Below are 12604 nucleotides of genomic sequence, written 5' to 3'. Positions count from 1 at the left end.
GACGCCCTCTACGGCGGCCCGCGAGGAGCTGCGCGCAGCTGCAGGCGGGCGCGCCGGCGGGCGGCCACGTGACCCGGGCGGGGGCGCGGAGCCTGCCGGGGGCCGCCACGTGACCGCGGGGCGGGGCCGAGCGCGCGCACGTGACCGCGGCTGGGCGAGCTGGCGCCACAATGGCGGCGGCACGTCACGGCGGGGCGTCGTGGCCTGCCTGCCTGCCTGCCTGCCTGCAGCGGGCGTACCCAGCGCGAGGGGCCCGCGGCCTCAGGCCGGCTGGGTTGGGGTCGTTGGGACGCCAAGATTCTGAAAGGAGTCATGTTTCCGTGCCTTGTGCCGCCGGCCGCACAGGGGAGGTGAGGGGGCCTAAAGCCGGGTCCTGTTTGGGAACCAGAGAGGGGTCGGAGTCCCGGTGACAGGTCACTGTTCGGGATCGAGCAGGTCCCCGGCCCCCCTGGACACAGAACCGCCTGTTGGCGCGGAGCTGGAGGGCGGGGGGACGAGGACGGGGACAGGGATGCGCGCAGTGGCCAAGGATGGGGAGGGAGCACAGCCCGTCGGCCCTGTGAAGGCTCCCTGGATTGCAGGCGCAGCCAGCTCTCCAGATGCTCCAGGGTGTGGAGTTCGGAGTGTTCCCTGTTTGCACAGGTGTCGTTTTAAAGAAACGTGGCCCCGTGGGGACCGGTTCAGTGGGAGCGGTGCCTGTGTGCCAGCGCAGGCCCGCTCCAGGAGCTGGTCCGTAAGGAACCAGGGAGACACCGAAGGGTCGTCTGAGCGGCGGTGGACAAATGGACTGGGCAGAGGGGTTTGCAGAAGGGTAACCACCAAGGAATGCTGGTTGTCCCCGGAAATCCTCGGTCAGCTAGGCACCAGCCTCCAGGGGCCCTTCCCAACCCGGGGCGCTCCCTGCTCCTCCCTCCTTTGGCCCCTCGCTCGGCTCAGCGCAGCGCAGCGCCTCCGGCACTTCTAACCCTGGGGAGGCTTCCAGATGAGCTTGTGTCCCACACCTGCCTTCAGTGGTGGCCACCCTCAGGATGCCCCCGTTTTCTCTGCCTCGTCCTCCTGTCAGGTGGCCTGTGCAGAACAGGTGCCCCAGGCAAGGAGGGTCTGGCCAGAGCCCGGGCCGCTCCGTGCACCCACGGGCTGATCTAGAACCCCCCCATCCCCCACGAGGGACGGTCCCTCCCCCACACTCCCGGGCAGGAACAAGGCAAACAGAAAAGAAATAGACCATTTATTATTCACTGGAAACATCACATGCACTTTTAAAAATTTAAACTCTTTATTTAAACATTTCAATAGCATCTTATCAATTTGGTGGCGGCAAAAGAAGCACTACCAAAGACCAGTATTTTGAAAAGCATTTACAAAAATACCGTGCACAAAGTCCTATTTTGCATCTTTAAAAATAAATATTCAAAATATTTCCACCCAACTCCCAAATTTAGTTTTATATAGGAAATTTTGATTTATATATTTATCTTGTAATATCTGAAACATCTGTATACATTTTATCCAACTTAACTGCATAGGCATTATTTAATTCCAATTCTAATAGTGAAAAAAATGCTACTTTATGTAGTCGAGGACAGTTGTGCGGTACACACAAAACTCCAGTCAGCACCATCACTTTCTGTTTCTGAAAATACAGTGTTTATGAGAACACCGAAAGAACGGTCTTAACCCAATAAAACTTAAATAATTTTTAAAACATCTGTAACACTTTAAGTGCCTTGCAAATATTTATAAAGTCTGCTCAGTAAAATAGTCTAAATATTAAATATTAACAAAACAAGTCTCAGGAATTGAGAATGGCCAAAAGTTGTAGTTAAGAGGCAAATCCCAACTAGAGCCAGGAAGAAAGTGCCACCGTGAGAAAAATGATAACCCTACAGTGTAATGGTGAGCCACACTCGATGGTCTCCTCAGAGAACCATCGGTGGAGTAAAGACTTAAGATTCTGAAAGGCTGAGAGCACATTAGTGTTCAACTTCGCAGCAAAATTTAAAACAAACCTGATGCCACCCCAAGATTGGATTTCTGGGCTCCTGGGGTCCAGAGTTGTCTCCCCCCTCACCCTCATCATGGGCAGAGCCTTGCTGAGACCTGCCTGCTCCATTCACCGGAGCTGAGATCCAAACCACCCTCCTTTTACATCAGACCAGCTTCCAGCTCAGGACCACATGAGCCATACTGAGCCTGTGAAAGTCTGTCTGAGAAGGAGCAAACTCAGCAGAGAAACCGTTATTCCACACCTGGGACTGATATTAACTACTGGTGCTGAACAGGAGAGAAAGTTCAGAACTCTGAAATTTGGTGACATGTTTTTCCCTGAAAGAAATGTGCGCTGGATGGAACAGATGAAACAGGTCTGCCCCCAAAGTCCTTTAGAAGGGCCAGTGAAAGCTAAATACCAAAGCTTCAACACTTTGACCTCTAACCTCGCTTACTTTGTTCCTGATGGTGAGAAAATACAAGTATCAAGAGCTTTATGTTCAAAACCAAATCCCCAAAATAACATACATGTCTTTGTGAACCGCACGTTCAGATTCCCAGAGATGGGCTGTGGCCAGCAGATCTCAGGGAAGCTAGGCATTCGGCATGCAGTGTTTCCTGTGGACAGAAGAGCGAGCCGGGCGCCAGCTCCCACCGGCAATGGGCAGCGTTTATTGAGGGGTGACATCACCCCAATGCCCTAGGTGCCCTGGTGCGGGAAGGGTTCCAGTGTTTGAGGCTGTCCTCGTATATACAAATGTACAAGAACTGACAGGGGAGTCTTTACTTGATGGGTTCTCCATGAACTCTGAACCGATAGAGACATGTGTATTCAGGATGGCCCCAGTTGGAGAAAATCCGCAGTTCCACTATTTGGAAAGCTCCTTCAGGTCTTTTCTGAAATCGAAGGGGGAAGAGTACAGTTAATTCACAGTTAACACCCCAGGCCCAATCACTTCTCCAACTCTGACATGTGACAAGAAGCAGCCACACTGGAAATCATCAGTACCTTTGCTGTCTGTTGTAGGACACAAAGCTCAGATAAAACGGACTCCTCACGAGCCATAGATTTACCTTCAGCTTCAGGAACAGGACACATGTATGCAAAGCAAAATAGACTAGAACTAGAAAGGCTCATCCGGGAAGAGCCAGGAAGCTCAGATTGACTTTTCTCAGAGGGGGAGGCCCACGTTGTACCCCTGGCAGTGCTGAGGTCGGCTGTGTCCTGCCACCTCCACCCACCACCTCCGACAAAAGGAACCTTACTGGAACGTGAAACATCTGGAGTGACTCCCCTTCTTGATCATACGTAAACTGTCCCAGAAGCTGCCCTTCCTCTTGGTATTCATCTTCTAGTCCCTGAAACCAGAACCATGTAGTCATGAAATAATGGAAGAAGGGCCCCGAGTTAACTAGGACTGCTTCCCCCTGGTGTAATTTCCAGAAGGCCTGTTAAATGCTAGGCCCTTTGTTGAAGGCTTCACATGACTCACAACAACCTTGCCAGGCAGGTATTCTTCCTCCTGTCACACAGGTGAGGAAAAGCCTGCTAGAATTGGCAAGCTAACGAGACTGGGGACAGACTATCCACTGCACAGACCCCTTTGTCATCCATGGGGCCCCCGGGGCCTTCAACGCTCCCAAGTGGAACCCTGGGGGTACCCAATGAATCCAGGGAAAGGACAACAGGCCGCCTGGCACAGAGGGCAGATGGGGGTGCCAGGGGCTGGCGTGGAATGGGGACAGAGCCTTGGTTTGGGAAGATGAGGTAATTCAGTGAAGGACAGCCATATAAATGCACTTCATCCAGGGAATGCATGCTTAAGACAGGTCAGGGGTTGACTCTGATGTGTGTTTCGCCACAAGGAGGAAGTCACCAGCAGGAAATAGAGGTGACTGTTGGAGTGTGTCATCACAGGAAAGGACTGCTCAGTGTGGGATGCATGGAATCAACAATGGGACACAGGCACATGTGGCCAAACAGCATCAAGCCCAATACTGAGAAGTGCATCTGTAGGGGACACGTGACATTTCTGTACAAAAAAAACTCATATATAAAGAAGCTAAGATCCCAAAATATTAATGAAGAAAAACAAAAAAACAATAAACAAAAAACAAAAAACCCCACAAAAACCCATGCATGTAAAATGCACAGCAATACAGATGAAATGTGCTGTTTCCACCTTTCAGGTTAGCATAGATCAGAGTAAGAGGGTGCAGGGAGGTCAGCAATGGTTACCTGCAGGCACCAACTGGTCAGCAGCCTGCAGGCACCAACAGGTCAGCAGCCTGAAGGCACTCCAGACCCCCTATGGCCTCCACCACCCCTCTGGCACCCTGGGTGCTCTCTTTGCAACTTCTATATTGAAGTCTTCTGTCAATTCAGAAGCATACAGGTGTCACAACTGCCTTTATGGCCAAACGGACACATGCTCTCTGCAAACAAGTCTCCAGGCCTACAACGGCTGGGTGGCAGCGAATAAGCTCTCTAAAGCTGCCCTTCGTGTGGGACAGCACTCGAGTGGCCCCCTCAGAATCTGATCTGCTTACAGCACTGGAGGCTGAGGGCGGACAGGAGCCAGTGACCCCAGGAAACTGGTGTCCACAACCACTTCCAATGGGCTCATCTTTGGGAAGGCCCTGGTGGGGGCGGGGGGGCGGGGGAGCTGGAACCCAGCACACTCACATAGACTGCGAAGTCCTTGGGGGCGCTGGTGATGTTGCCCGTGGGCGACAGCGTCTTTGGTATGTGCTCCAGAGTGAAGGCGGTTGGGCGGATCTTCATAGACAGCCTCACCACCAGGTACCCCTGGGAGCCCCTGAATGCCCAGCAGTTACCTGGATGTATGTCAGGCTAGGGAAGAGGCACAGAACATCGACAATACATCTGACCCTCAAACAGCATGAGGCCTGGGGCACTGACTCCCCTGCACAGTGAAAATCCCACCTGTATCTTCCTTTTTTTTTTTTTTTTTTTTTTTTTTTTTTTATGATAGTCACAGAGAGAGAGAGAGAGGCAGAGACACAGGCAGAGGGAGAAGCAGGCTCCACGCACTGGGAGCCCGATGCGGGACTCGATCCCGGGTCTCCAGGATCGCGCCCTGGGCCAAAGGCAGGCGCCAAACCGCTGCGCCACCCAGGGATCCCCCACCTGTATCTTCTGATGCCCCTCACAACTTAACCCCAAACAGCCTATAGTTGACCAGAAGCCATAAAGTCAACTTTATGTACAGAGCACATAAAGTTGATCAACACACATTTTGTATGCATATCATCTGCTGTATTAAAATGAAAGAAGCTAGAGAAAAGAAAACATTAAGGAAATCAAAGGAAAAGGAAACACAGATTGTATTTATAAAAACACACCTGGAAACCTGCCTGCTCAGCTCAAACCTCCCCCTTGTTAAGGGTCAACTGTAAATGAACAAGTCCTTAAGAATGTGTCTGACAATTTAAAACTTAAAAAACAGAAACAAGAAAACACTAATACTGAAATAGAAAAAAAAAAAAAAAAACCTGCTCAGTAAAAAACAATCATTAGCAAAATCAAAAGACAAACTGGGGAAAGGCATTTGTAGCTTCAACCCCAGAGGGTGGCCGGCTCCATGTCCAGTACGGGCGTGTGCCTCCTCACAGTTAAAACAACCAGCACCCTCAACAAACGTGGACAAGACAAACCTGTTTTTTTAAAAAGTAAATTTAAATAGTCTTCAAATACATGAAAAGATGCTCCACCCTACATAGTAACAAGAGGAATACACCATTTAAATGGTGGGTGTTACCCTTTCTCACCAAAAGATGCCTGCCGTGGGAGCGGGGGAGCGCCGTTTGGCAAGAGCCAGCACAGCTCCTTAGGCATCGACCCCTTGACCCAGCAATCTCCCGCTGTCCATCAGCTACACTGGCAAAAATACAAAATGACAGGCTTAAGGATAGTGGTTGGGAGATGACTTCTAATAGCAAAACAGGAGCCAGCATACCTCCTGACGGGCCTAGGTGATGTGCTGTGCTGATGAGAACACAGAAGGAGCAGCAGGGGAAGGGTCAGGGGCATGGTGATCCCCCCACAACTTGATTATGCTTATGTTCATTGTTGGTTTATCCTTTGTTCTTGGCTTATGCATATTTTCTGCCTGCCCTGTGAAAATGGACCTGGGCCGATCATGCTTTGTCCACAGATGGTGCTGCCGGGGCACTACAGGTACCCCGGGCCATGGAGGCGGGCTTTGCCTGAGTTCCACCGGGGTGGGACCATTTGATGAGGCCTGGGGGACACTATCTTGGGTGACCCCCTGGGTCAGAGAAGTAGAGCCATTCCCAGGTCTGCTGTTCCAGATTCTTTAAAAACTCTCTTTACTTCTAACTAGCCAATCACCTATTCCTCCAATCTCATTACAGGTAACAGCTCCAGTTCCTGTGGGCATTCTCCTGACAAAGCATTCCCTCATTCACATACATCTAACATCTCAAGTGCCAGCTACTTCCAGACCACTGGATCCATAGCGTAATGGACACAATGCCGTGGGCCAGCGTGGAATTACTGGGAACATCAGGAGCATCAAGCCCTCTACACCGTCTGACAACAGCACCACCTGACAGCCAAGGCAACGCCTGAGGGGTCCTGGGAGCAGCCACCAACGGGTGCCCAGGGGAGGCAGTGGCACCCTAGCAGACAGCCTGGCAGGTGCTTAGGATTGCAGGGAAGCCGCCCACATGCACCAGACATCAGCCCAGCTGCCAAGGACAAGAGGACCAGGATGGCACCCGGGCGTTGAAATTTTAAGTTTACTGACATTTTTTTTTTTTTTAAGATTTTATTTATTCATTCATGATAGACATTGGGGGGGGGGGGGCGCAGAGACACAGGCAGAGGGAGAAGCAGGCTCCAGGCCAGGAGCCCGATGCGGGACACGATCCCGGGACTCCAGGATCATATCCTGGGCTGAAGGCAGGTGCTAAGCCGCTGAGCCACCCAGGGATCCCCGAGTTTACTGACATTTTATGTTTAGATTAATCTGTGAATTCTTGTTTTTGAATAAAAAGACAGCTATCAAGAGATGTTTTACACAAGAGGAATCATTTTAATTTTCTTCAAAAAAGTCATAATACAAAGAAGCACGTTAGGACTGAGGGGAAGCAAGCATACTGGCAATTTAAATTCTTCCTCCTCAGTCTCCATGACCAACTGTGTAACACAAGGCGCGCACAAGCTGCTGCGCAGCCCAGGGATAGCCCGTGGAGAGTCTGAAGCCCCAGCTGGTGTGGGGCCTCCACCTGCTCTGCCCCTTCACAGACCGAGAAGTACAGCCTGACTCACAAGGGGATGTCCTCAGCCATGGCCAAGGCCACATCATGGCAAAAGCAACTCATGCTATATGGACGAACTGGCTGGAGAACAGGCTAGAGAAGAGAGCCAGCTGGGGTAAGAGGGAGAGGGGGGCTGGGTGGCGCAGGGATGTTGCTTTGTGTGAACCCACCGAGCTGAGCCCTTGGGTCAGCACCCTTCATGCCACCAGAGCAAGTGGCCCCAACGCAGCCCCTGGCTTCTGTCCCAGAAACACAAGGGGAGGAGGGGACCCCCGATCACGACTCACCTGGATCACAACTCGGGGGGACTGGGAGAAGTACCAGAGTGGGATCCCAAACAGGCTGATGAGCGCAGTCTTAGTCTCGTATGTCTCAGAGCAGCGCGTACTCAGGATGCTCCCACCTTAAAGCAGAATTCACAGCTGCCTCAGGGTCTTGCACCCACCTCTGACCCACCAGAGACTTCCTGGAAGGACTCAACATTCTCAAGTTTTTAACTTATCCAGAGAACTGTCTACTTCCAAATCAGCCCAGGCTTATGTGGACCCTTTCCAAGTTTGAGGTTAAAGTCTGCAGCTGCTTCAGGACACAGGCTTGACCTCCCAAAACAGTGCCCCATCTCCACTCTAGCAAGTCACCACTCTAGCAACACTGCCTCTTTCTAAGTAAAGAGCAGTGGCCTTGACAGGCGCTGGAGTTCCCTTACAGGTGCACGTGTGTCATGAGAGGGCCTGCTATCAATAGGCCACAGCGATGGGATGCTCTTAACAGCTGCTCAGGGGACAGGGGTGGGGGGATGGAGGGGTGTCTGCAAATAGGTCTAAGACTCTATTTAGGGTAATACAAGTATTCTGGAGTGAATACACTAAAAACACCAAATCATAATGCTTTAATAGGCTGAAGTTTAGGTTATGTGAATTTTATGTCCATTAAAAAAAAAAAAAAAGCATTTAAAAAAAAGGGACCTCAATGGGAAATAGGGCAGACAGAAAGGCGTGGGAAGCAACAAAAAATTCTCAAAAACCAAAACAAAATGATAACAGTAATAATAATCACTGCTGAGAAGTTTGTATGGGAAGAGGTGGTGGCCCGCCAGAGCCCCCGGCCCCAGCACAAATGTAGCCGTAGGCCTGTGTGAAGACTCCTCTTCGGATTGTGAGCAAGTAGACCAAGAATTTAAACAAGATGACAAGTAACTTTGGCCTCAGTGATCATCAGACCTGAACTTCTGAACCTCTGGATTACCTTTTTAAACATTCTATCCTCATTAAAAAAAAAAAAAAAAAAAAAAAGTGTCCTTAAATATGGAAAAAAAATTTCTTAGGCTTTTTATATTTTTACTTTTTTAAATTTTTATTTATTTATGATAGTCACACAGAGAGAGAGAGAGGCAGAGACACAGGCAGAGGGAGAAGCAGGCTCCATGCACCGGGAGCCCGACATGGGATTCGATCCCGGGTCTCCAGGATCGCGCCCTGGGCCAAAGGCAGGCGCCAAACCACTGCGCCACCCAGGGATCCCCTAAATATGGAAAATTTTTAAGAAAAAAATATTCAAACTTACAGAGTGAATGAATGCCTTGAGTAATGACAGAATTTTCAGCTCAGTGACATCAAAATAACCAAAATTCTAAACCAAAATTCTAAATGACATATAAGTCTGTAAGGAATAGTTACACTCCTGACAAAACAATTACCCAGCTAAATGGTTAAGACAGCATTTGATGTCTCTGAATTGAAAATGCTTTCTTCATAAGTCATTGAATTTAAAAAATGTAGAACTCAAATCACTTAATATTCTAAAAAATTGTTCTCCACAAAACATATGCCAACAACAGTTAAGAGCCTTCCTGACTCGGGGCTGACCCTGGGATGACGGGGGGTGGGGTGGGGGGGTAGGGGGGTTGTCACATGCAGCAGCGGCTCTGGGCCAAGTGGGGCCTGCAGGGACCGGGCTCCTGACCAGGGGCATCATGTACATTGCTCAGTCATAAACTGAGTCACCGCAGCCCTGCAGGGTCCTCTGATCCTTCCACTGGCTGCCGTGCATGAAGAACCTCCTTTTCTGAGACAAAATATTGGTCTACTAACTGTTGGTCTGCTAGTCCTAAATTTTAAAACTCAGAAAACCAAGATCTTTTGTTACAAAGATGGTGGCATAACCTTCCCTAAACAGACGTGATGTCACCGCTTTTGTATAGTACAGACATTCACCCATTTCCCCACAGAAACATTCCTGTGCTTGCTCCGGGGGTGCCATCCCCAACATCACCAAGGGGGTAGGTGACAGAAACGTGTGGACCACAAGGCTTCACTAGGCCACCGTTCTGATGGCTCAAACACACATGGCCCAGAGGACCCAGGTCCCGAGCTCGTGCAGCACTTCCCTGACTTAACAAGCCACATTTCCCTTCCCTTCTCTGAGGAATGGAAGCAGCAGCCCCATCAGGAGGGAGCCATTCCCATGGCTAGCTAGCTATCACAAGCTGTCACCTGGCTGCCCCACGGAGGGAACGCTCCCACAGGGTTGGGGCAGCCACCTGCAGCAGGCATGGACCCACACCGCTCACTAAAGGCCTAGAGGACACATGTTCATGCCACTGAGAGCTCTGGGGAACAGGTGGAAAACTACTGCTCTAGTTAGTCACGGCACTTCTACACACACAGGATCATAAACAATCAAATGTTTACTGCCAATGTTTCTGTGGCAGTAAATTCTGATATAGCTAGAAAAACCCAAAGGCTACTCAAATGCCCCCAAATTGGGATGCTGCTGATGTCCATCATTACATGGGCTTATGCCAAGTGATGTGTGAGCCACCAGCCCTTCTATGGGAGAACCCAACCCTTCTATGGGAGAACCGATCATACCCTAAGGCAAGAGCATGAGGGGTGTACCTAGAATGATGCTCTTTCTCAGCTTTTACAAGTTCTAGCAGGTTCTAGACTATTGGGAAGTGGAACAGGCAGCAGCTGGTCAACAGGTGACCACTGTATTCAGTAACCAGAGCCATTTACTTACCACCGGACTCCAGAGCAAAGTCCACCATGCCAGTCTTATCCTGGGAATACAGCTTCAAGGCGTTGTTCACAATGACACGTGCTTGCTGGACATTGCCAAGTGCAGAAGTGGGGAGATGAAACTCAGCATTAATGGAGAAATGAAGGCCAGACATTTCTATCAAGGACACATTTTCAGTTCACTGTATTTGGAGATAACAGGCTTGGGAGTGTTCAGTCCTATATCGCACTGCAGGGGCTGTCACATGGCTGTGGGATGGTGCTGCCCTGTCACCTGGGCACAGAGTCTCGACAACCAGGAGCCAGAGAATCCATGGGTTCCACAGAATGTGGACAAAGCAAGAACTAGAGTTTGGGATGGAAGCTTGGTGCCATATTCCTGGGAAATGTGCGTGATTTCACAAGGTGTGTGGCCACCCAGGTGGATGGGAACTTTGGGACCGAGAGGGCCCCCCGGCAGCATACAGCAGCAATCACACCATCTCTGCACCCTAGGCTGCACCAAGCACCATAAGACTGTATCTGGCAGCTCAGTCACCAGCACCATCACGACACGCACTGACACACTGCCAACATTTCTCATTGTGTGCTTACCGCTTCTGTAATTCCGGAAATCCCTGCCTCGTTTGCTGCAGATACTACAGTTTCAGAATCTGGGACCTGCTTTGTCACAGAAATGTAGTGCGTAATGTTCTTCAGGATCTGCAGCTCCAAATCCCGTAATAAAACCTGCAGGTCATCTCTGCTCACGAACTGAGAAGAAACTGTCTGTAGCAGCCATTTGAGAGAACCACCCTGCTCCCCATCGGAGAACATGAGTTTGACAGTTTCTCGGACTTGGGCGTCTACCTAGAACCATTCACAAGCAGAACATGAAGTTACTGTAGTACTGTTCTAACGAAATCATCCAATGCTTCACCTGTGTCACCTTAACACCTCAAAATGATCACAAAACTTCTCAAAAATCCATAATGTAAACGTGACAATTCTCTCCCTTCACATGGAATTTGGAAACCTCTCCAAAAATGCTGGAATATATTACAGAGAACAGGAACAGAAAAGCTCAATGCGCACCCAGAGAACCAAGGAGACAGTACTCCATCCGCTTCGTCAGCCTGCGCATGCCCCTCAGCAGACATTTATTTTATTTATTTATTTATTTATTTTTATTTTTTTTTTTCAGCAGACATTTAAACTGAGTCAGGTGCGGAGATGGAGGAGGACGGTCTTCAAACTCAGCCTGCTTAGGGATTGGTGCACCAACTGAAGTGTTACCATATGTATGACAGAAATGCCCTTGTGCATTATGTCTACACACCCCATCTTCTTGCTTTATAAAGAAAGGGGCAGAGAGAGATGCAAAAGAGAAATGCAGGAAGGCCCAGCTTGGCCACACACAGATCTCTGTGGCATCCCACAGCACCAGTACCCTGCCACTCGGTGAGCTGCTGCCTCCAGCCCCTCGGCCCCTCCAGCGCTAACCCTCCAACACTCAGCATGCCCTCTACATGCCTGTCTGTCCAGAGCTTTCACTTCTGTTGGGGAAGTCCCAAGAGTGTGGCGCTAGTTTCAAAAAGTGTGCATCTTCATAACTGGTAAATATCCCAAGACATTCCCCTGACCAGATTGTAGATATTCACAGTGCTGTCAGCCACCAGGAAGCCAGTCTCCCGAGGTCAGCACGGAAGCAACTATCCTCCCTTCCTCCTTCACGCAAACCCAATCAGTGCTACTGAGTGACTGGCTTAGGTGCTTTGTCCACATTCCCATTGTCTCTTTTCCTGGCAACTTTAGAATCTCTTTGCAGGGTAGACATAATTTTATCATCTGTATCATAAATACTTTTTCCCAATCTACTGTCCGCCTTTGCCTTACAATGACTTTTGCCATTCAAATGTTTGTTTATTCATGTTCATGCAGCTATAAATATGTGGACTCCCTGTCTTGCGTACAGATGCCTGGGCCCGACAAAACATCCCTGATATGTGGCAAGGTGAAGCAGAGATGCAGAGTGCAATGTGAATCTACTATGCTGAAAACACAAAACGGCCCACCCCCGAGTATGTGTTGGCATGCAGCCACATGCACATGAAGTGTAGGAAGAAGCAGGCCTGAGTGTGAATGTATTATAGGAAATTCCAGGAGAACTGAGTATTAACTATTTTATTTTAAATGCTTAAAAACTTCAAATATAGAAAAATAAAGATTCTAAAGAAAGTTAAAATTAACTTAATAAACCTAACACTTCAGCTGAAGTGTTCTTTTCCTTTTTGTGATAAAACATCATA

The 12604-nt window shown here is 49.5% G+C and overlaps 1 protein-coding gene and 1 long non-coding RNA gene across 20 annotated transcripts in view; one reads left to right on the top strand and one right to left on the bottom strand.

Moving 5' to 3' along the window:
* The first annotated feature begins 154 nt into the window (after positions 1–154).
* Positions 155–12565, top strand: LOC144319417 (uncharacterized). Of its 2 annotated transcripts, none has more exons than XR_013385226.1 (3): positions 155–350; positions 6388–7411; positions 11503–12565. It is a non-coding gene; the product is annotated as an uncharacterized LOC144319417 (long non-coding RNA). The 2 variants fall into 2 exon arrangements; XR_013385225.1 differs by having other exon boundaries at positions 11500–12565.
* Positions 1255–12604, bottom strand: part of SUN1 (Sad1 and UNC84 domain containing 1) — a 51449-nt gene continuing 40099 nt past the window's right edge. For 15 of the 18 annotated variants that reach the window (XM_077907447.1, XM_077907451.1, XM_077907452.1 and 12 more), the window contains 6 exons: positions 10911–11161; positions 10318–10402; positions 7584–7699; positions 4676–4843; positions 3256–3348; positions 1255–2886 (listed from right to left, as the gene is read on the bottom strand). In XM_077907447.1, the coding sequence (XP_077763573.1) occupies positions 2773–2886; positions 3256–3348; positions 4676–4843; positions 7584–7699; positions 10318–10402; positions 10911–11161 (827 nt within the window). In that variant the 3' untranslated portion in view covers positions 1255–2772. Of the gene's footprint in view, positions 2887–3255; positions 3349–4675; positions 4844–7047; positions 7407–7583; positions 7700–8638; positions 8818–10317; positions 10403–10910; positions 11162–12604 lie in introns of those variants that run through there. The other 3 variants (XM_077907461.1, XM_077907458.1, XM_077907462.1) reach the window with 3 other exon arrangements.

The sequence above is a fragment of the Canis aureus genome, chromosome 8, assembly GCF_053574225.1.
Source record: "Canis aureus isolate CA01 chromosome 8, VMU_Caureus_v.1.0, whole genome shotgun sequence".
In the NCBI taxonomy this organism is placed as follows: Eukaryota; Metazoa; Chordata; class Mammalia; order Carnivora; family Canidae; genus Canis; species Canis aureus.
This window is presented reverse-complemented; position numbering and strand designations above follow the sequence as displayed.